The 24,610-nt window shown below is 40.5% G+C and overlaps 1 protein-coding gene across 2 annotated transcripts in view; it reads left to right on the top strand.

Moving 5' to 3' along the window:
• The window catches only part of tll1 (tolloid-like 1), a 396,079-nt gene that overhangs the window by 125,812 nt on the left and 245,657 nt on the right, over positions 1-24,610 (top strand). For both annotated transcript variants that reach the window (XM_073043080.1, XM_073043082.1), the window contains exon 3: positions 13,276-13,386. In XM_073043080.1, the coding sequence (XP_072899181.1) occupies positions 13,276-13,386 (111 nt within the window). The remainder of the gene's footprint in view (positions 1-13,275; positions 13,387-24,610) is intronic.

The raw sequence follows: 24,610 nt of genomic DNA, 5'->3' as shown, positions 1-24,610 counted from the left end.
GGGAAACTGAAAGGTATGAAGGTAGACCTGGACCAGATGAATTGTGGAGGATTAGTAATGGTCTTTGAAGAATCACTATATTCAGCATGCTTCTGTAAGAGTGGAAAGTTGCAAATCGCACTCCATCTTTTAAGAAGGGAGGAGATAGAAGAAATTATAGGCCTGTTAGCCTAACCTCAGTGGTTGGGAAGATGTTGAAGTTAATTGTTCAGATGAGATCTCGAGGTACTTGGAGGCACATGGTAAAATAGGCCAAAGTCAGCATGCTTTCCTTAAGGGGGAATCTTGCCTGACAAATCTGTTGAGGTTTTTTGAGGAAAAAACAAGCAGAATAGACAATGGAGAATCTGTGAATGTTGTGTGCTTAGATTTCCGGAAGGCCTTTGACAAGGTGCCACTCATGAGGCTGCTTAACAAGATAAGAACCCATGATATCACAGGAAAGATACTAGGATAAATAGAGGATGGGCTGATTGGCAGGAGGCAAAGAGTGGGAATAAAGGGAGCCTTTTCTGGTTGGCTGCCAGTGACTAGTGGTGTTCCACAGGGGTCTGTGTTGGGACCACTTCTTTTATGTTATATGTCAATGATTTGGATGATGGAATTGAAGGCTTTGTGGCAGATTTTGCAGATGATACGAAGATAGCTGGAGGAACAGATAGTCTTGAGGAAGCAGGGAGGCTGCAGAAGGACTCAGATAGGAGAATGGATAAAGAAGAGGCAGATGGAATACAGTGTCAAAGTGTGTGGTCATGCACTTCGTTGGAAGAAACAAAAGCGTAGACTATTTTGTAAGCAGGAAGAAAATTCAAAAATCCAAGGTGCAAGGAACTTGGGAGTCTTCATGCAGGATTCCTTAAAGTTTAAATTGCAGGTTGAGTCAGTGGTAAGGAAGGCAAATGCAATGTTATAATTCATTTTGAGAGGACTAGAATATAAAAACGAGGATGTGATGCTGAGGCTTTATAAGGTACTGGTGAGGTCTTTAGTATTATGAGCAGTTTGGTTCTCTTATTTAAGAAAAAATGTGCTGACATTGGAGAGGGTTCAGTCAAGATTCATGGGAATGAAAGGGTTAATGTACAAGGAACATTTGATTGTTTTGGACCTCTGCTCACAGGAATATAGAAGAATAAGGGGAATTTCATTGAAAGCTATTGAATGTTGAAAGGCCTAGATAGAGTGTATGTTGAGAGGATGTTTCCTATAGTGGAGGAGTCTAGGACCAGAGGGCCCAGCCTCAGAACAGAGGAATGCCCAGGTAGAATGGAGATGAGGAGTTTCTTTAGCCAGAGGGTGGTAAATCTGTGGAATTTTTTGCCACAGGGGGCCATAGAGCCCAGGTTATTGGGCACATTAAGAACAGAGGTTGATAGGTTCTTGATTAGTCAGGGTGCAAAAGGTTATGGGGAGAAGGCAGGAGAATGGGGTTAGGGAAAATGGATGAGTCATAATGAAATGGCAGAGCAGACCTGATGGGCAAAGTGGCCCAATTCTGCTCCTATTTCTTATGGGCTTATAAATAAACAGAGAATTGGGAGAACGCAACGGGTGCATGAGATGGCTCTGGCGAGCAGCCCAAGGCATTATACACACATATGAAGAACAAGAGGGTGAGCTGTGTGAGAATAGGACCAATTATGTGCGATAGTGAAAATGGAGGAGGTAGTGGAGGTTCTATGTTCAAATAAACAGTGCAAAAGAGAAACAGCAAGGTAGTGTGCAGGGGTTCATTAACCATTCAGAAATCTGATGGAGGGAAGGAACCGTTCCAAAAAAAGTGTAGTATGTGCCTTCAGGGTATTGTACCCTCCTCCCTGATGGCAGTAATGAAAAGAGGTCACAGATGGTGAGGGTTCTTAATGATGCGTGCTGCTTTCTTGAGGTACTGCTTTTTGAAGAAGTCCTCAACAGTGGAAGAGTTGTGCCTGTGACAGGGCTGGATTAGCCTGCAGCTTCCTTTGATCCGTTCGAGTCGCCACACCACGCACGCAGGCATTCAACCAGTCAGAATACTCTCTACCAAACATCTGTAGAAATTGTAGAGTCTTTTGTGACATATCAAATCTCCTCAAACTCCTAATGAAGTATATAGCTGCTGGCATGCCTTTTTCGTGAACTTTATCCTCACATCTTGAAGGTTCTTGCCTGCAGCTGACCACTGTGCTGTGGTTATGTTTGTGGCTGCAGTTAAATGCCTGATTCTGGTCAGCTTATTATTTGTAATATATCTGTCAGTTATTTAAATGTTTCCTGTAGTGTCTTTTAGTGTTATTTCCCAGTCTATCATATTACACCACAACGTTAAGGCTCTTGAACAAAAGGGGATAACTACACTCACCTGCCATCCATTGAAATGTTCCCACAACCAATGATCTCACTTTAACAACTCTTTATCTTGTTGTTATCTTAGGTTCTTATTATTTACTGCTGTTTATTTATATTGCATTTGGACAGTGTATTGTCTTCTGCACTCTAGTTGATCTTACATTGATCCTGTTATTGTTACTTTTCTATAGCCTGCAGGAAAATGAATCCCAGAGTTGTATGTGGTGACATACAGGTACTTCGAGAATAAAATTTACTTTGAACTTTGACAACTTCCAACTCACACTGTACCTTTATTGTTTGCTGTATTCGGGTATAAGGCATCAATTTCAGATTGAACCATATCTCTTTTAATCACATCATGGTCACTCTTCACTAAAGATTTCTTAATTCCTAAATTATTACTTAATCTTTCCCTTTGCACAATAATGGATGTAGAAGTATTTCCTCAGTGAATCCTCAATTTATTAATTTGTATGTCTTGCACTCTCCATAAATTTGCCCTCCACGCTATTGCAAATTTGTTTGCCCAGTTAACATGTATTTTAAAATCACGTATGATGCCTACAGTACCCCGTTCACATGCCTCACTAATTTCCTAATTAATTTTATAATCTACATTATCACAACTGATTAGGACTTAATGGCATTGTTTCCTAGCTCTATCCAAACTAGTTCTGATTTATGATCCCTCTTCTCCCCCCCCCCCCCCCACTTAATACCACTGGCCATTAGGGATTGTGCTGAAGCTGAATAAGGAGGCAAATTTTTCCAGTTTAGAAGACAATTAGAACATTACTGCAAATAAAAATCGAGGCTGAACCAGAATGCATTATTTTGTTAAACTCTGATGTATTAGTTCTGAAATATTACAAAAAAACTGAATTTCAATTTCAAATTAGAGTGCACTTCATGTGTTTTATTTGTAATTTTCATGTTTTCTGTTAGTTCATTTAATTTGCCCAGATTGGCCCTACTCACAGACTCAACACAGCCGGTATTTTAGAATGCACTTTGCATGTCAGCAATAAGATTTACATTCATTTAGCATTTTAAATGGTTCTGACATCACAAGGTGTTTCAAGTTTGCATTATCAATCAAAATCGGTTCCTGAGTCACAGAGGTGATAGAGGGAAAGCAAGCAAAAGCTTGGTAATAAGAGTAAAATTTTAAAATACCTCTTAGGCACAAAGGAAGATTGCTAAGTGGGAAGATTTGGAAAAAGAATGCCAGGCTATATAACTAAGACGCAGCTGCCAATGGTGGATTAGTTAACACTGGGGACAGAAACATCTCAAGTAACTTGAAGATGAATTTGAAAACAAAAATGAGAATCTTAAAATGCAACCAGGAGCCAACGAAGATCTGTGAGCTAAGGCTGATGGATGGTTGAATGTGAATTTGGACTCAGATTTTGGCAGCAGACACTCATGAGTTTAAGCCTCTTTGAGGGATCCCTACCCTTAACAAATTTAAATCTGCTTTTCGACAGAAATTCAGTGAGACCCTCTCTCACTACCCTGCTCTGTGATCTCTGCTGCCCTCTAACTCTGACCTTTTCCCATCACCTCCCCCGCTGCCCCTCCTTCTTCCCTTTCTCCCATGGTCCACTCTCCTCTGTTATTAGATTCCTTCCTCTCCAGCCCTTTACCTTTCCCACCCTACCTGGCTTCACTTATCACTTTCTAGCTTGTTCTCTCCCCCCCACCACCTTTTCATTTTGGCGTCTTCCCCCTCCCTTTTCAATCCTGAAGCAGGATCTTGGTGTGAAATGTCAACTGTTCATTAATTTCCAGAGATGAAGGGCCAAGACCCTTCATCAGAACTGACCAAGTGTCTGATATTTTAGCTATCGGATACACGAAGGGTTTGTGGTCAACAAACGCTGTGAAATGGTGACCCTGTAGAAGAAAATGAAAATGGCAAGCAGCCAGATAGACAGTGAAGTTTGTGGTGAAGTGTGCTGTGCTTCCTTTCAGTGGAGACAGAGCTGTCGGCTGAAGAAGGTGAAAGGCTGCCACACGCCTCCAACCAATTGTTCATGCACAGCACCCACAGCACAGACTGAAAGGCCAGCAGTAATGGCTGTGAGTGAGCTGGGGTGCGGGTCCGCCAGTAGGGTTGTGTTAGAAAGAGCTCGTTTGGTATCATCAAACGCCCTGGTTATGTCTGCTGACCAGTGAAGTATGGCCTTTAAGCGCTCTGTACAGGCGGAACATGAGTTCAGCAGCTCACGGAATGAAGCGGTGATAGGAATTCACCGTACCTTAGAAACTCCTGCAGTGTTTTAGTAGTGCAGTGCAGGGCAGTGGGAAAATCCATAATAGCGAATAGAAGGGAGGGAGGGGGCTCTCCCTTCTGCGGAGATGTGACGGCCAAGAAAGTTAATGGTTGACAACCCAAACTGGCATTTAGCAGGGTTAATAATCAGCCCATGTTGGCTTAAGCACTTGAAAAGTGTGTGGAGATGAGATGAGTGTTTGGATTTGAATGCACTGGTGACAAGTGTGTCATCTGGGTAAACAAAAAAAGAAAACCTAACTCTTTTAATGCAGAGTCCATCAGCCATTGGAAAGTCTGTGCTGCATTTCTCAGCCCAAAAGGCATGCACAGAAACTCAGTCTAAGTGGGGTTCTCACAGCTGTTTTGTGAATGTTCTCTGAGTGCACAAGCACCTGATGGTAGCCCCTAACTAAGCTGACTTTGGAAAAGAGTAACTTTCTGGCTAAATGTGACTAAAAGTCTTCTGAAGTATGTAACCAGGTAACAACTGGGAGTGGCGGCCTTGTTAAGGCATTGGTAATGGCCACATGGGCAGCAACTAGCAAAGAGAAGAGGGTATAACCTGGGTGATGGCGGTCCTCAATGACAGATGCCACCTTCCTGAAGCACGGCTCCTTGAAAATGTCCTGGATACTTCGGAGGCTTGTGCTCATGATGGAGCTGACTAATTTCACAATTCTCCTCAGCTACTTCAATGCTGTGCAGTAGCCAGCAGCCCCTGCCCTCTGCTTCCCCCATACCAGAGTGATGCAGCCTGTTAGAATGCTCTCCATGGTTCATCTGTAGAAATTTGCTTATTTCTGGTTGAAATATCTGGTTGAATATATTGGCAAGTGAATGGGGATTCAGGTTGGAGATGTGACTGTCCTGACAACTGTTTATCTACTTAGAGCTCAGAGGGTTAGTAGTGGAAGGCATTAATTTAATGGGGATATGATTGGCAAAATGAAATCTTCACAAATACAAAGGTTATGAAGGTCGGCAAGAGAACTGCAAGAGGTATTTGGAGATGCTGCTCGGTATGTTGGTATCAGTAAGTATTCTCGCTGGCACTTTGGAAGATACTGAGAACTCCAAAGCACTAGCTGATCAACGAGGTAGGCCTGTAATAGACCCTTGAGGAGTAGGGAAATTTAAGGAGTTCTTTTGGGCTTAGTTCCCTCTAAGCTATGTGGGTGTAACTGAAATGCTCAGAGCAATGTTGGTCCAAGCAGTTCTAGGAAAAATTAGGGGGGATTGTTGTTTGTGGGACAGTATAACCAGGAGGTGAGAAGTGAATGAGTGCGTGTAGGGAGCAGGAGAGGTTTAAAAAAAGAAAAAGTAAGGAAAATGAGAAATTGCAAGCTCACATTCAGAACATAGTTTAAATATGCACATAAATTGGCATAGGAGCAACTGTGGCTGCATGCAAATAGTTCCAAGAAACCACAGTTACAAACCTGAGTGCTGACAGCCAGTTTGCATCTGGCCAAAAGTGTTGTTATTTCTGACTGGACTAGATTGCGATCTTTGATTGATTATTTGATTGTAGGGGAAATAACAGCTGGATTTATTCATGTACTCACTCCTTCTGGTAGGAGACACTAGTATATAATAATTGAGGGTGGCACAGGCTAACATTTTCTAAAAATAGTTTTCTAATCACTAACAACCTAAAAACTGAGTATGCTAAAACATGCAGGAGATAAATAAGAAATCAATTGCATGTCCACCGTACTACAGTTGACATAGGAATCTTTTAAACGGAGAACAAAAACTAAGTAAATTTAAAGCCATTTCATTGTCTACCGTTTTTGTGGTCATAAGCACAGTCATGTAAATTTTCCACTTGAATATTGCACCTGCAAAATTGAAAAGCAGTGTGATCTTCTGCTAAGCTACATGATAAGCCCCAGTGGTTTTGAGTGTAAGAGCTAATTGATTTATTTCCATTGGCTCACAGTGAAGAGAAAGCCGAGAAAGTAACATTGTGCCTGGATGGAGCCCTCATAATCAAATGAAGGGCCAATCCGGGTACACTAGGGAGTATAGCAAGGTATGGCAGGAGCAGGTCCAAGCACGCCCAAATTCACCAGCATAATAAAGTTAGACTTCATGCTGATTGCAAGCATAGTAGTGGCATGAGTTATCTTTTCCAGAACTGATGTATCAGAATAAAATTTGTGTACAACTCACTGATATGGTTTCAATGTAATTGAAATAAATGGAAAAATGTAAATTGGTGCTTGAAGTCTCTGACACAACAGTTGCCAGAAGTTACTAATAATGTATTATTAATATGCTAATGTGAGAAGTTGTTAAGCCCAAGCACATTCTGGATACTTTGGGTAAACTAAGTGTAATTCAATAATCATAAAAAATGTGGATGCTGGAATTGATAAATAACAACAAAAATGCTAGAAGCTCTCAGCAGAATAGACAGCATCTGTTGAAAAAAGAATAGTTAATGTTTTGACTTTTCATCAGAACAGTTCGATAAAAGGCTTTCACCTAAAACGTTACTTCTGTTTTTTTTCTCTTTCCATAGATGTAACTGGCATTTCCAGCAATTTTCTGAATTTGAGTGATAGTTTAGCATACTGACAGTGGCTTAAGAATGTAGCGGCTACTTGAAAACAAACCAAAACCGCTGAGAGACTGAGCCAGTGTACTTGACACTGTATGTCGTGCTTCCAAGTAACAAGTTTCCAAATCAGAAAAGTATGTTCGATCCTCTATTACGAAACCAGCAAAGACGACTGATCTTGTAGCAATAAAAAAGCTGATGAAACTATATTAGCGATTATAGTGATCTTAGCATTCAAATCAGCAGAACTAAGTGGTCTAATAGTGATATTAGTGTAATAAGTGGTTAACAAAAACTATCTTTCTCTGTGACTCACTCCTTCTCTGCTAAGCGAAACTAGACTAACAAACCGTGAATACATAACTCTACCCATTTGCTTCTACCACACCCTAACTCGCGTGACAGATTATACATAAACACGCAACACTAAATGCAATACAGAGAGACAGAAGATAGATATATGGCTCCTACAAAGAAGAAAGGCCTTTTAATCAATTTGACTCTTGCTTTTTACCACCTAGTTATAGCAATTACCCAATTTTTTAGGTTATAATGAAGCCAGTGCAAAGAGACCAATAATTTTATATGATCAACTAGTGTTTGAGATGGTCCTCTGCTACTGTGGGTAATAGCTACTATATTTCACATAAAGATGCACTTGCAAAGCATGGAGCTGAAGCTTAGTTTCATTTTAATATACTGACATGAGAAACAATCAATTCCAACAGCTACAAGAGCTAATGAAGTAATTGTTACTCAACAACTGACAGTGTAAATTATAATTGGTAATTATAGCTCCAGAAGAATTTGTGGCTTTTTTTTGGTTAAGTCCATAATTAGACAAGGTGCATGTGTTCTATGATCTTTTGATTAATCTTAGTTGCAATTTGGAAAAATAATTGGGTAGAATTCTTGTAAGCTTTGAAGATTGCTATGGATATACATTCCACCATAAAAGGGTTGGAGCATGGTGGGACTGTTGCTAGCTGTATCCTAGCAAGAATGAAAAAAAGTCTGCCTCACTATTTATGAAAACTGCAAATAATAAAATGATACGGTCTTCTGACATTTTATGCAGTGCCCAAAATATCATCCTCTGTTTGGCTACAAGCACTAATTCAATGTGTTAATAAGAATTATAATGTCATTTCCAGCCTGGAGAAAGGCTAAAACTGAGAAGGAATTTTTTCAGTGTTGTAATTTTCCCATACTTCTCTGTCATGATGAGCTTCAATTATAATAATCGCCGAGATCCACTGAAGACATCCTTTGCCTTTGTGCAAGAATCCATTTGTCATTTCAAGATTATTAAAAATATTCAATTCTTCAGCAATAATTCCCTTAGGAAGTGGGCTCATTCTAAAAATATAAACAATGTGTCAAAATCCATTGACAACAGTTCATATTTTTACACGTCATCATCTGTGCCTCTTAAACAATGGCATTTGATAAAAATGTTCCTTCAATGTTGCTGTTGCCTTTAATGGTATTTATAGCATATAAATTTAAAGTAAAATATCACGCTATTTTTTTTGTTAATACTGATCATTTTTTCAGTAGTATGTGACCACAACACTAAGTCTTTACTATATTTGGCTAGACTGTTCCATTTTAGAGCAAGAAGCTCTGCTAGAGATGGTGATGAAAACAGATGCAGATGTAAATGAAAGTCATAAAGGTTGCAGATGCTGGAATTCTAAACTAAAACACAGAACATGCTGGAAACACTCAGCAGGTCAGGAGGCACTTTTGAAAAGAGAAGCAGAGTTATTATTACACGCCAATGGTCCTCTGTCAGAACAAATGTTGAATAGAACCCAAGTGTCTTCAGCACTTGATTGCCTAATTGATGAATCTGCCCAGTCAATTCTTCAGGGCTTTACAGTCTTTATTGTGAAGTGACTCCTTTCCAAGTCAGAGCCAATGCAAGGTTGGCTGCATCACTGTCACTGTTGCCAATAACAATAGGGGATAAGTCATGTATGAAACTTATGAAGGCAGAAAAGTCCAAACTATGTCCTGCAAAGCTTTTCACAGCTGGTAAGGGCATGAACATTGTTTTAGATCTAGATCTTTTTCCTTTCTCCTCTGCCATTTTGCAACTATGGAGTCATATAGAAATTTCACACACAAGCAGTCACTTTGGCCCATTGAGTCCACATCATCCATTCTACATTAATCCCATAGTTTATTATTCCCACATTCTCGTCAAATTCACCCCCACCCAGATTCCACACACATCTACACACTGGAGACAATTTACACTGGCCAATTAACCTGCTAATTTACACAACTTTGGGATGTGGAAGGAAATGCAGCATCCACAGGAACCCCGTACAGTATCAGAGCGAATGCACAAGCTCCACACTGGCAGGTCAGCGTTGAACCAGGGTTTCTGGCACTCTGCTGCAACAACCCCTCTTCCCCTCCCCCCATGTTCTTTAGATTGGGCTGTGTTTAATATATTACTCTGCTCAAACTCCACCTACAGGTTTGCAGCTAATGGGCTGTATCTCAAATACCAATGATTTGGAGTACAGGGAGAAGCTTGAGAACATGGTGTCATGATAACAACTTTTCTCTTAATGTCAACAAAGCTGGCCATTGACTTTAGGAAGCTGGCAGTGTGCATGCTGCTCAACATCAATGGTGAAAAGATTGAGAGTTACAAGTTCATAGGAATGAACATCGTCAAATCCTGCTCCAACCATGTAGATGGCACAGCCAAGAAAACTAACCAACACCTCTACTACTTCAGGAGGCTAATGTTGCCATTGACCCTTACCAATTTTTACCATTCCACCATAGAAAGTATCCTTTCTAGATGCACAACAGTTTGGTATGGCAACTGCTTTGCACATGATTGCAAACAAAAGCTGCAGAAAGTTATGGACACAGGTTAACACATCACAGAAAACCGCCTTTCCTCTGTGGATTCCATCTATGCTATACAACAAAGGCCCCCGTCGAAGACCCTACCCACCCCGGGCATTCTCTCTTCTCCCCTCTTCCATTTGAGAATATACAAAAGCCTGAAAGCACACACCATCAGGCTAAAGGACATCTTGTACCCTGCTATTGTTAGACTATTAAATTCTCTGCTACGATAAGATGGACTCTTGAGCTCCCAATCTACCTCGTTACGATTTTGTACCTTTTTGATAATCTGCAATACCCTTTCTCTGTAGCTGTGGCATTTTATTCTTCATTCTTATTGTTTTACCCTGTTCTCAATGTGCTATGTGATTGATTTGCTCTATATGAACAGTATACAAGACGACCTTTCTCTGTTGCTGGGTACACCAACAATAATAATAATCCCATCCCAACTCCAATTCCGTTCAAAATCATTCCCAGCAACTTTGCTGAGGCTCATTTTCGAAGTTCCTTTATAACGTGCCCCATGCCCAGTTCTTTCACCATCGATGAACTGAATTGGACCTCTTTAAGAAATGGTAATGAGCCAAAACATCAGATCAGTAGGGTTGATATAAATTATCTCTTGCTTTTGATTGGCTAAGAAGATTAAAAATAGTTATGAGCAGATCTCACCAGATTTTCTCGCACGGAGAACTAGGGTCGCTATAATTCTTCCAGTTGCATTTCTGCCAGCTATTAAATTTTGAAAGAAAGATATCAAACAGAATATCAGAGAAAAGATAGTTGCTACAGTTTAAATTACTTTGGTGTCATTTTCTTTATTTGTGATTATTCTGAGTTTTATATCCCTTTGATCTCTGTAGAAGACTATCACATGAAAGCAGTCACACTGCTGGTCATCTAGAAAGACCTTTCAATAGAAAAGGGCAAATTTGTCAGAATGCCACATTTCTTGTTATTTCTTCACACTGTAAAATTAACTATAATTTTTATAAAAAGTGAATATTTCAGTATTCAGAATGCAGAACAACAGACTCTAACTAATCTCTGCATCATGCTTGATCAAAATTTCTATTATTGTTATGAAATTTAGTCCATTATTTTTCATATGTATTTTAGATTTTTAAATCAGTTTCCTCCAGTCTGACACCCTTTCTCAGATTTTTCTTTATTAAGGATCTCAGCCATCCAGGCCATGGTATCTTATTGCAACTACCAAAGGACAGGAAGTACAAAACTGTGAAGTCCCACAACACTAGGTTCAAGAACTACTATTTCTACCTTGCGGTTCTTGAACTAACAGGCAAAATACTAATCACTACTACAGTTTAGTAACACTGTGACTGCTCTGAACACTTTCCATTAAAATGGACATTAGTTTTTGTCTTGTTCTAATTGTATTTTCTTGAAAAAATGTGTTTAATTTATGGGAATGCTGCTTATATGATGCTATGTGGTTGTGATGCTTCTGCAAGTAAGTTTTTCGTTGCACCTGTGCATACATATAATTGTGCAGATGACAATGGACTTGGCTTTGACTCATAGTTCCCAATGTCTTTTACCAAACTACTTCAGTCTCATTTCTTTACTCCTCTGCTAAGGTCTCATATTCATAGAACAGTTAGGAACATTGTGATGGGATTTATTTATTGTTGCATTTAGAATTCAAGGGAACATTTGCCTCATTCTTTTTGACATGTTTATCTGCAATGTATGATGAAGGGAATGGTAAGGTCCTGTGCAAGAATGCCTAACACACGTCGATGATTGGATGATGAAATTGATGGCTTTGTTGCAAAGTTTGTGGAGGATGCGAAGATGGGCAGATAGTTTTGAGGAAGTAGAACAGTTTACAGAAGGACTTACTTACACAGACTAGCAGAATGGGCAAAGAAATGGCAGATGCAATATAGTGTCAGGAAGTGTATGCTTCTGCACTTCGGTAAAGTGTTGACTATTTTCTAAATGGAGAGAAAATACAAAAAAAAACTGAGGTGCAGAGAAACATGGGAGTCCTTGTGTAGGATTCCCTAAAGGTTAATTTGAAGGTTGAGCCTATGGTGAGGAAGGCAAATGCAATGTTAGCATTCATTTCAAGAGGTCTAGAATATAAAGGCAAGGATGTAATATTGGGACTTTAGAAAGTACTTGTGAGGCCTCATCTGGAGTATTCTGAGCAGTTTTGGCCCCTTAGAAGGAATGTGCTGAAACAGAAGAAGGTTCAAAGGAGATTCGTGAAGATGATTCCAGGATTGAATGGCTTGGGTGTATGAAGAGTGTTTGATAGCTGCAGGCCTGTACTCACTGGTATTCAGAAGAATGAGGTGTGACCTCATTGAAATCTATCGAATGATGAAAGGCCTTGATTCAATGGATGTGGAGAGGATGTTTCCTACGGTGGGGAAGTCTAAGACCAGAGGATACAGCCTCAAAATAGAGGGGCATCCTTTTAGAATGGAGATGAGGAGGAATTTCTGTAGACAGAGATGGGCCAAATGGCCTAATTCTGCTCCCATACCTTGTGATTGAGCCCTCCCGGGAAAGAATGAGACTAGCTGATCCTGCCTTCACCAACATCCATACCAACACTTTTTTATTAATACTTTTGAAAAGGAGATCACAGTTGATTTGGATACTTCAAAAGATTTACCCATCCCAGTAGTTATAATCTTGTGTTAAAAAAACATTCACTTGCTGTTACTTGAAACCAACTTGGCACCAGGCAAGTTTGGTTTATCATATTAGATTCCTGAGTACAATTAGATTAACATTTATAGTTTGTCTTAAATATGTCTTTGACTCATATGGCCACACATTAACTTACTCCCAACGCCATAAACCATGTCAAAAACACTTTTCACTCAACATCTGGCATTCTGCCATTTCCCCTAGTGCTCTGTTTCTACCTCATCACATGATCCTGCTCTTTGCTGGGCTCTACTCCCACCCCTATTTTAACGTGGAGCAACTTTAAACCAAATCCCACTCCATCTCTTTTGCCCAGCTCTGGTTCTCTGTGAATCTTTTCCTAACGGATTCTTCATTGTAGAATAGGAAACTATTTGAAATGGTGAAATAAAATAAACTCTCACAGATCTTGAAACACTAATCAGGGTCAATTTTTTAACTCTCAGTTGTTTTGTGCTTATTTTGTGTTGATGTCTGGCTAACTTCAGTTTGATTCTTTATCTAAACTGGCGCCGTTTCTGTTTTTCAGCTGCATTTTGGGGAGACATTGCATTAGATGAAGAAGACTTGCAACTCTTTCAAATTGACCGGACAATTGATTTATCAAGATACATCTTAGACAGAATGGGGCACACCACAGGTAATGTATGTTATGCACCCGTGGACAACAACATCATCTTGTACTTTCCAGTTGAAACCTCCTAATGAACAAAGCCCTGAGCTAACATTTTCTCAGTCTGAACTGCTGACAGTGTACTCTACCAGCTGTTAAGTCTTATTGTGGAAAGCTACAAAGCTCAAAGTACATTTATTATCAAAGTATGCATATATTATACAACTTTGAGATTCGTCTCCTAACAGACAGCCATAAAACAAAGAAACCCAATGTGCAGAAGAAAAAACATGCAATCAATAAATGCAAGCAAATAACTTGAATGAAATCCACAAAGAAAGACCCTTACTTCAGTACAGAGCCGAGGAAACGAATTGGAGCAGTGAGCTGAACCAGCCCGTTCCTCACCTCAGGTCTCGACACCCTGATGTCTGGCCCAACGCCAAAATCACCGTCCAAACATCGGGTTCAGTCACTTTGATACGCTCGGGGGTCTGGGGTCTATGTTACCTTCGACGCCCCCAACAATCTACCAGACATCTGCACGGTAATGTAGAGTGGTCAATTTGCAGTTGCTGATTAACTGACCAAGCAAAATCATTCACAGAGAGCCCTAAAGGCCAGGATTGAACAAAGTCACTGATGCAGGGTGGTAGCAGTTCTACCTGAGGTGCCCCTGAGCCTCCTGTTCCAGGTCGTAACAACTCACTGTCTGGTCCTCGCCATCTCATTTCGGCCTGTATCTGGCCTTTCTGATTCGGCCGGCCACTTAAATCGTCCTCTAAACATCAGGTTCAGTTGCTTTGGTATGCTCTGGGGCCTGGACTCTGTTGCCTTGATTCAGCTTTTATTGTATTGTTACTCTGTAAAAGATGAAACCCTAAAATTGTTGGCAAACTCACTTAGAATTAACATTGTGATTTATAGAGTCAGAGACATATAGCACAGAAAAAGGCCCTTTAGCTTAACAGCTCCATTCCAACCAAGGTGCCATTCTGAGGTAGCCCCATTTGCCCATGTTAGGCCCCTATCCTTCTACGTTTTACCTATTCGTGTACCTGTCCAAGTATCTTTTAATGTGCCTGCCTCAGCCACTCCCGCTGGCTGCTCATTCTATGCATGTACTACCATCTGAGTGAAAAAGTTTCCCGTTAGTTTTCGCAAATAAAACGAAGTGAGGTATTTTATGTTTAATGAAAACCGTAACGCATTTAATTGAACTCCAAAGCCTAAACTCAATAACGTGTTAAAAATCCTTACGTAATGATGTCATCACATCAGACCTGCCTCTTAAAGCAAAACCCTAACTCAATGTTAGTGGTAGTGAATTATATACATTTCTCCCAATTCCGTTACCCTACACAGATCCCCCAGAACTCACTAAAGCTGGCGTTGTGAGCCTGTCTGGAGCTTGGGCGTGCCGCCTGGCTCAGGTCCTTTGTCCATGGGTGGAGGAACCACAGATGCCTCTGGCACGTTGACATCCTCATGGTCGGGTTGTGACGCCGGGGCACGACAGTGGAATACTCCAAACCTTGGAGGGCTGGTTTAAGGCGATTGACCAAAACTTGTTCAGGTTTACTGCTTTTTATCTGGGATAGAAGTCTTTCCTCTACGAGCTAAAATGTGGAACTGGCCTCCAGAAGGGAGCCTAACGGGATGTTGGTGTGTGTCATGATGGATGAAAATAACTGAGTGCTGTACGCTGTGATGGGAGTAGGAATGGGAGAAAAGGAACTGAATTTACTGAGGAGGTTCAAATGCTGTTGAGAGGCTGACCAGGAATGAAATCACCTGCAACTCGTAACAGCTGCCCATATATCGATCCAGCCGCGGATGACTGCATGTCCTCTTCTTGGAGTAGTTCTGAGCTCCGTGATCATGCTAACAGCCATCGGTCAGCGAAGCCCTCAGAACAGCCTCGAAGGAGCAATGAAACTGCTTGCATAGGCCACTGGACTGTGGGTGATACGCTGTGGTGGGATGCCGCCTCATACCAAGGTTCTGGGCTATTGCACCCAGAGGTCTGACATGAATTGGGTACCACAGTCAGGGGAATTATCAGACGGGGTGCAAATCTGAGCAACCCAGATGCTGATGAACACCCGGGCCACATCTACGGTTGTCATTGATGCTGGAGCAATGGTGACCTCTGGCCACCTGGTGGTTTAGTCCACCATGATAAGAAGGTGCAAGAAACCGTGGGAGGGTGGAAAAGGACCAACAAGGTCAAACTGCTTAGAGACGTCAAAAGGCGGCAATGGCCGTGCCAAACAAACTTTAGGACAACCAGTTTCTGTGAGACCTTCTGACATGGAGTCAAAAACAGTCTGTCTCCGGTTGCGGGCACGATGGGGCAAGGGTGTCCAGTTGAGGCATCACGCAGGACAGGAACCCTAGCTTCCCTGAACTTAATATCAGCCAAATGCAAGCCTGTGACAGCTGTTCTGTAAGCCTGGACCTCTGGGTCAGTAACTTGGTCGGCTGCATAGTCAACCCCTACATGTGTGGCCTTAACAGCTGGCCATGTGAGGCAATTGACCACAGCATTATTTTTCCCCTTGATATTTTGTGAACTTAGATATGTAGGCCAGATGGCATTGCTGCTGTGCAGAGCAAGGGCTGATACTTTGTCCATCATGTGCACGAGGGATTTGTGGTCAACAAACGCTGTGAAATGGCGACCCTCTAGAAGAAAACAAAAATGGCAGACAGCCAGATAGAGAGTGAAAAGCTCACAGTTAAACGTGCTGTACTTCCTTTTGGGGGAGGTGGAGGGGGAGCGGAGCTGCCACTGAAGAAGGTAAGCGGCTGCCACACGCCTCCGACCAACTGTTCCTGCACAGACCCACAGCGCAGAATGAAGCATCAGTAGTAATGGCGATGGGTGTGTTGGGGAGTGGGTGCTCCAGTAGGATCACATTAGAAAAAGATCGTTTGGTATCATCAAATGCTCTGGTCATTTCTGCTGACCAGTCAAGCACTTCATTGGGGTATTTCCTTTAAGCTCACTTTACAGAGGGAGCAGCTCGTGGAATGAAGCGATGAAAAAAATTTACCGAAGTGCAGAGCAGTGGGAAATCCATAATAGCAGTTACTTTTGATGGATCAAAAAACACTGCCTAGACTTTCCAACGGCTGATGGACTCTGCATTAAAAGACTTGGATTTCCTTTTTGTTTGCCTGGATGAGAAACTTGTCACCAATGAGTCCAAATCCCATCTTCACAAACTTTTTGATCTCTTCAGCCAACACGAGTTGATTATTAACCCTACTAAATGCCAGATTGGGTTGTCAACCGTTGACTTTCTCAGCCATCGCATCTCCACAGAAGGCACGAAACCCCTCCCATCAACAGTAGACGCTGTTAGGGATTGCCCGAGTAGTGAAAGGCAGCAGTGGATTATGGCGGTGTAATTGAGCTTTGACCAGTGACCAATCCACGTTTGGTATTGATTAGCAAGAGCAAATTAAAGGAAGGCAGGGACAAGCATAGCGACCATCGTCAGAATGGTGATCCTGAGGCTTCAGTGAAAAGATGCTTCAGTCAGAGAAATCAAAGAAAAGAAAAGCTCCAGGTAAATTTTTTCTCCCTTTCCTTCTTTATATCTGCTCAGCTCGGACAGTAGAGATGAGGGGCAGGATAGTTGAATGCTCTTCTTGTGGGATGAGGGAAGACAGGGAGACCTCCTGTGTCGCTGATGTCTAAAACTGCTTCCAGCTGCAGCTTCTAACAAACCGTGTTCAGGAGTTGGAGCTGGAACTGAATGAACTCCAGATCATTTGGGAGGCTGAGGGGGTGACATATAGAGAGGTAGTTACACCCAAGGTGCTGGACACAGGAGACTGGGTGACAGTCAGGGGTTAAGGAGCCAGTGTAGAGTATGTGGCCCTGTGGCCATCCCCCTCAGCAACAGGTTTACCACTTTGGATACTGTTGGGGGTGGGGGGGGGGGGAGTACAGAGGAACGTCATAGTGTCCAGAACTCTGGCACTGAGTCTGTCTCTGTGACTCAGAAGGGAAGAGGGAGAAGAGGCATGCTGTAGTGATAGGGGGATTCATTAAGGAATGGACAGGAGGTTCTGTGGGTGAGAATGAGATTCCCAGATGGTATGTTACCTCCTGGGTGCCAGGGTCTGGGATATCTCTGATCGTGTCCTCAGCATTCTTAAGTGGGAAGGTGAACAGTCAGAGGTCGTGGTCCAGGTGGGAATGAATGACAGGGGTAGGAAGAGTGACGAGGTTCTGCGCAGGGAGTTCAGGGAGTTAGGTGTCAAGTTAAAGGGCAGCACCTCCAGGGTTGTGATCTCTGGGTTGTTACATGTGCCATGCATTAGTGAAGCTAGAACTAGGAAGATTATACAGTTTAGCACGTGGCTAAGGAGTTTTGTAGAAGGGAGGGTAAGACCTCAGATGAAGTTGGGAATCAAAAGGTTGAGCATGTTCTGATTAGTGTCCTGAGCTGCGTATACTTCAATGCAAGAAGTATGGCAGGAAAGGCAGATGAGCTCAGGGCATGGATCAACACTTGGAATTACAACATAGCCATTAGTGAAACTTAGTTGCTGAAGGAGCAGGACTGATGGCTCAGTATTCTGAGGCTCCATTGTTTTAGACCTGACAGAGTGGGAGGGATTAAAGGAGGAGGGGTGGCCTTACTAGTCAGAGAAAATGTCACCGCAGTAATCCGTTAGTACAGACTGGAGAACCTGACCTGTGAGGTGTTATGGGTGGAACTGAGAAATAAGGAAGGTATTGCCACATTATTGGGGCTATATTACAGACCACACGACAATCCTAGGAATTTAGAGGAACAAATTTGTAAAGAGATCAAGAGACATAAGGTTGTTATGGTAGGTGATTTTAAATTTCCATTGAATGGAAATCCCATACTGTAAAAGGACTAGATGGGATAGAGTTTGTGAAATATGTTCAGTAAAGTTTCCTTCGTCAGTACATAAATGTTCCAGAATGAGTGCGTGCAATACTGGATCTGCTGTTGGAGAATGAGACGGAGGTGACAGAAGTTTGTGTAGGGGAACACTTCACATCTGGTGACCACAATGCCATTACTTTCAAAGTAAATGTGCTAAAAGATAGGTCTGAGATTCTATATTGGAGGAAGGTCAGTTTTGATGGTATCAGATATGATCTGGCAAATACGGATTGGGACAGGCTGTTTAGTGACAAAAGTGTAATTGGAAAGTGGGAGTCATTCAAAAACAAAATGTTTGAGAGTACAAAGCTTGTATATGCGTGTCAGAATAAAAGACAAAGATAACAAGTGTAGGGAGCCTTGGTTTTTGAGAGATAGTGAGGCTGTGGTTAAGAGAAAAAAGGAGGTGCATAGCTGGTATAAGCAGGTAGGAATAAATGAGCTTATAGAGTACAAGAAATGCAAGAGAACACTTAAAAGAGAAATCAGGAAAGCTTAAAAAGGCATGAAGTTGCTCTAGCAGATAAGGTGAAGGTTACAGATGTGTTAAGAGCAAGAGGATTGATAGGGACAAAATTGGTCCTCTGGAAGACTAGAATGGTAAACCATGTGTGGAGCCAAAACAGATGAGGAAGATCTTAAATAAATTCTTTGCATCTGTATTTACTTTGGACACGGATACAGAGTCTATAGACGTGGGGCAAAGTGGCATCAACTTCATGGACAGTTTATAGAGGAGGTGGTGTTTGCTGCTCTGAGGCAAGTCAGCTTGGATAAATCCCCACACCCGACAAGGTGTTCCTTTGGACCCTATGGGAAGCAAGTTCAGAAATTGCTGGTGACCTAGCAAATATATTAAAATCATCCTTAGTGACAGGAGAGGTACCAGAGGATTGGAGGACAGCCAATGTTGTTCTGCTGTTTAAAAAAGACTCTAAACCAAAACCAGGAAATCATAGGCCAGTGAGTCTGACCTTCAGTTTGGGAAAGTTTGTGGAAGGTATTGTAAGGGACCGGATATATGAGTATTTGGCTAGACAGGGACTGGTTAGGCATAGTCATCATGGCTTTGTGCTTGCTAGGTCATGTCTAACAAATCTTATAAGAATTTTACCAGGAAGTTACCAGGAAAGTTGATGAAGGCAAGGCAGTGGATGTTGTCTACATGAACTTTGCTAAGGCACTTGACAAGGTCCTGTGTGGGAGGCTGGTTCAAGAAATTTCAGTCGCTTGGCATTTAAGATGAGGTAATAAATTGGATAAGGCTTTGGCATTGTGGGAGAAGCCAGAGAGTGGTCGTAGATGATTGCCTCTTTGACTGGAGGCCTGTGACTAGTGGTGTGCCACAGGGATCGGTGCTGGGCCCATTGTTTGTCATCTATATCAATGCTCTGGATAATAATGTGGTTAACTGGATCAGCAAATTTGCTGGGGGTGCAGTGGACAGAGAGGGATTTGCATCAGCTGGAAAATGGACTGAAAAGTGCAAAATGGAGTTTAATACTGTTACGGATTCAGGCAACAATAAATATATGAGTTAGGCAGGGGTTTTTATAACAAATAACACGTTTATTAAGCACTGAAAACAAACCCCCCAAAAGTAAACAAATCACTAACGTAACCGGAAATCAGCTGCTGTGCGGCAGCTTAAACAGTTCTTAAAGTAATGAAGCTTAAACAGTTCTTAAAGCGATGTTGCAAAAACAGTTCTTCAAAGTAGTATTGCCAAAAGTTCAGAATGCTCACAGTCCATTTAAGGGAGAGACTTTTTAAGAGGATTTAAATTCTCCTTCACGTCGTGTTGCTTCGGTTCCCAAGATCGAACTTTTTCCCACGAAGAATTTACGTAACGAAATGAAATGGCTTAAAGGCACTGACTTTTCCTTTACAACACTGTTCTCAATCCTTTCTGATATTTCACAGGGATTAATACGAGAACAGTCAACGAATTCCTTCCGAATAAGGATCAAACAAGGTCGAACCTGTTTCACCGTCGAATTCGATTCTCCTCGATCTTTAACTCCCGAACTCTGATCTTCACTCTCCACTGATTCTCAACTAGCAGTAATGTAAAGAAACTGCTGGCAATGACCTTTTAAACTTTAGGCATTAGATAAAACTTCATCTTTCAACTAAACTGCGTCATAACATTAAATCACGCAGTGGCATAAAGTCAACATGGCAAATCCAGCCACGAACTGCCCCTCCTCACAGGGAGGGGTCCTCCTTTTATACCCTGTAAAAAAAAACCTGTCACATGACCTCTACTGGCGGGAAAATGACGTCACTCCACCATCACAAGACCATTACCTCAAGTCCAGTATAGCTTCAACCCCAGTCACGCGTCACATGTCACGGGTACGTAACAATACAGACAAGTGCGAGGTTTTGCAATTTGACAGGACCAACCGGGGTAGGTCTTGCACAGTGAACGGTAGGGCATTGAGGAGTGTGGTAGAACAAAGGGATCTGGGAATACAGGCCCATAATACATTGAAAGTGGCATCACAGGCAGATAGGGTCAAAAGGAAAGCTTCTGGCACATTGGCCTTCATAAGTCAATATACTGAGTACAAAAGATAAAATGATATGTTCAGGCTGTGTAAAATGTTGGTGAGGCCTAATATGGAGTATTGGTGGGCAGTTTTGGTCATCTACCTACAGGAAAGATGTAAGCAAGTTTGAAAGAGTACAAAGAAATTTACAAGGCTGTTGCTGGGTCTGGAGGACCTGAGTTATAAGGAAAGATTGAATAGGTTGGGATCGTATTCTTTGGAATATAGAAGTTTGAGAGGAGAGTTGATAGAGGTATACAAAATTATGAGAGATGTAGATCAGGTAAATACAGGCAGGCTTTTCCCACTTTGTTTGGGTGGGACTATACCAGAAGGCTTAGGTTAAGGGTGAATGGTGAGAAGTTTAAGGGGAACATGAGGGGGAACTTCTTCACTCAGAGGGCCATGAGAGTGTGAAATGAGCTGCCAGCACAAGTGGTTCATGCAAACTCGGAGGACGTCACGTGATGACGTAGGATCGAGACGTGGAAATCCAGCTCTCCCGTAAAAGAACAGTAAAATAATGTTTAAGTGAAGAAAAGTTAGTAAATACTTTTAAAAAATTGCTTATAAATTACTCAGGATTGTCTTAAGATATGCCTCCAAAACAGAAGCAGAAGAAAACTACTACTTTGAAGACAACACAAGTTAGAAAAGAATCAAGACCGGCTGCCATGAAAGAGCCTCGGGCTCAAGTTCATTTTACCTCCGACGATACAGAACAGGAAACTGCGGCAACATCAACCGTTTCCAAAAAAAAAGAGCAACAGGAATTGCGCATGCGTGAAGGAAGGGGCATGCGCAAACATGAGCAACTCAAACTAAAAATCCCAGCTATGATCGGAACTGAAAGTGAAAGTGAATATGAGGTGGAATCAGATTCTCTGGACAAATCAGACGAAGATGAAGAGACAAACAAAGAAGAGCAACAAGAAGAGGTTGGAGGTGATGTTGGAGACATTAAAAAAACTGGTGTGAATAATGCATAAATTAAAAGCATTAAAAGTAATAAAAAAGATATTAACAATATGAAGACTATGTTTGATAAAATGATGAAAAGACAGGACAAAATGGACAAGAAAATTAAAAACTTGGAAGAAACAATGGGAGACACCATTGATAGAGTAAATAAAATGAAAGATAATATTACTGCCTGGACATCAGAAAGAAAACTGTTGTTGGAAAAAGTGGATGTACTTGAAAATTTTAGCAGACAAAATAATATTAAGATTGTTGGACTTAAAGAAGTTATAGAGGGAGAGGATCCAATAAATTTTTCTTCAAAAATGGATTCCGGAAATTTTGGAAATGGAAGAAGGAACCCAGTTAATTGAAATTGAAAGGGCTCACAGAGCCTTAAGACCAAGACCTCAAGTTGATCAAAACCCACGATCAATCTTGATAAAATGCTTAAGATATCAAGATAAAGAAAAGATCCTGAAGGCTGCTGCCCAACGTGCCAGAAAGAGAAACGGGCCATTGATGATAGAAGGGAAAATAGTTCTTTTCTATCCTGATATAAGTTTTGACTTTTTGAAGAGAAAGAAGGAATTTAACCCAGCGAACAAAGTTTTATGGGGAAAAGGTTATAAATTTATATTGTGCCATCCGGCAACACTGATAATTTTTGTGATGACAGAAAAAGAAGATTTTTTTTACTGATTATCGGGATGCGGAAGAATTTGCACGAGAACTCCCAAATATTCGCTAACCACAGCCAAAGATTTAAAAGTGAAATGGATTAAAGATGAAGACGGGGACAGTGAATGGAGTTGATGGATGTTTAAGGACAGAAGAATATTTAAATATATTTTTAATTATATGATACAGGGGGAGAAAGGTAAAAATTTGAGCAATATTAATCGAGAGTAGTGATATTATTTTTTCCTTTCTTATATATACTTTTTTATATTACGGGGGAGCTGGGGGAGCTTTGGATCTATTGCTACGGGACTCGTGTGTAATCATGGCGATTGCCATGACCTGTACAACGGAGGGGGGTAATGTTGTGTTTTTTTTATTCACAACATTAGTAGGGGGGTATTTTGTTATTTTTTTCTTTGTAATCTATTTTTCTTTTATCTTTCTTTCTTTTCCTGGACAATTGGGGGGGGGAGACACATAGCAACATGGAGAATTTTAAAAAGATTTCCCAAGGTACTATGAAAGTTGAAAGGTTGGGTATTACTATAGATTGGAGTAACCCTGTTAAAAATAATGACTAATTTACTGAATTTTTAAAGTTTTAATGTTAATGGGCTTAATGGACCGGTGAAAAGAAAAAGAATTTTAACATACATTAAGAAAATGAAAATAGATATAGCTTTTTTTTACAAGAAACACACTTAACAGAGATAGAACATCAGAAGTTAAAGAGGGATTGGGTCGGAAATGTCATTGCAGCTTCATTTAATTCAAAGACGAGGAGAGTTGCAATTTTGGTTAATAAAACTTTACCAATTAAAATACAAAATGTATTAATTGATTCTGCATTGTCAAATTTTTTCAGAACTATGGACTCTTATGAATATGTATGCACCAAATGAAAATGATGTAAAATTTATACAATAGGCCTTTTTGAATTTGGCTGATGCAAATGACAAAATATTAATAGGTGGAGATTTTAATTTTTGTCTAGACCCAGTTTTAGATAGATCAAAAGTAACAAAATTAATTTTATCATTGATGGAAGATTTAAATTTGATATATGGAGAAGAATTAATCCAAAAGAAAGAGATTACTCATTTCATTCAAATAGACATTAAACTTATTCAAGGATAGATTTTTTCCTATTATCAACGAATATTCAAGACAGAGTGAAAAATATGGAATGTAAAGCAAGAATATTGTCAGATCATTCCCCCTTGACAATGACAATGATAATGATGGATAAAGAGGAATCGATTTACAGATGGAGATTTAATTCAATATTATTAAAACGTCAAGATTTTTGTGATTTCATGAAAAAGCAGATTCAGTTTTTTTTAGACACAAATTTACATTCAGTTGATGATAATTTTATAGTATGGGAAGCAATGAAGGCATATTTGAAAGGCCAGATAATAAGTTATACTTCTAAAATTAAGAAGGAATACATGGTAGAAATAGATCAATTGAAAAGAGAGATTACAAAATTAAAAAAATAATTTCAAAGATATATGACAGAAGAAAAACGAAGACAACTTGTTAACAAGAAGTTACAATATAATACACTTCAGACATATCGAACAGAAAAAGCAATTATGAGAACTAAACAGAGATATTACGAACTAGGTGAAAGATCACACAAGATTCTTGCTTGGCAGTTAAAAACAGACCAGATTTCCAAAACGATAAATACAATTAGAACAAGTGTAAATAAAATTACTTATAAACCTTTAGAAATTAATGAAACTATTTTGAACTGTATCAATCAGAATCACAAAATGATAATGTCGAGATAGAAAGATTTTTATCACAGATAACTCTTCCAAAATTGAATTCGGAAGAACAGAAGGGATTAGTTATGCCTTTTACATTAAAAGAGGTCGAAGAAGCTCTAGGATCACTTTAGAGTAATAAATCCCCAGGAGAAGATGGTTTTCCGCCCGAATTTTATAATAAGTTTAAAGATTTACTAATTCCTCCTTTTATGGAGTTAATATACCAAGTGGAAAGAACGCATAAACTTCTAGAATCTTTTTCGACAGCTATTTTAATAGTATTGCCAAAAAAAGATAGAGATCTTTTAAAACCAACATCATATAGATTCTTTGTTGA

This window comes from Hemitrygon akajei, chromosome 4 (genome assembly GCF_048418815.1).
Source record: "Hemitrygon akajei chromosome 4, sHemAka1.3, whole genome shotgun sequence".
Lineage (NCBI taxonomy): Eukaryota > Metazoa > Chordata > Chondrichthyes > Myliobatiformes > Dasyatidae > Hemitrygon > Hemitrygon akajei.
This window is presented reverse-complemented; position numbering and strand designations above follow the sequence as displayed.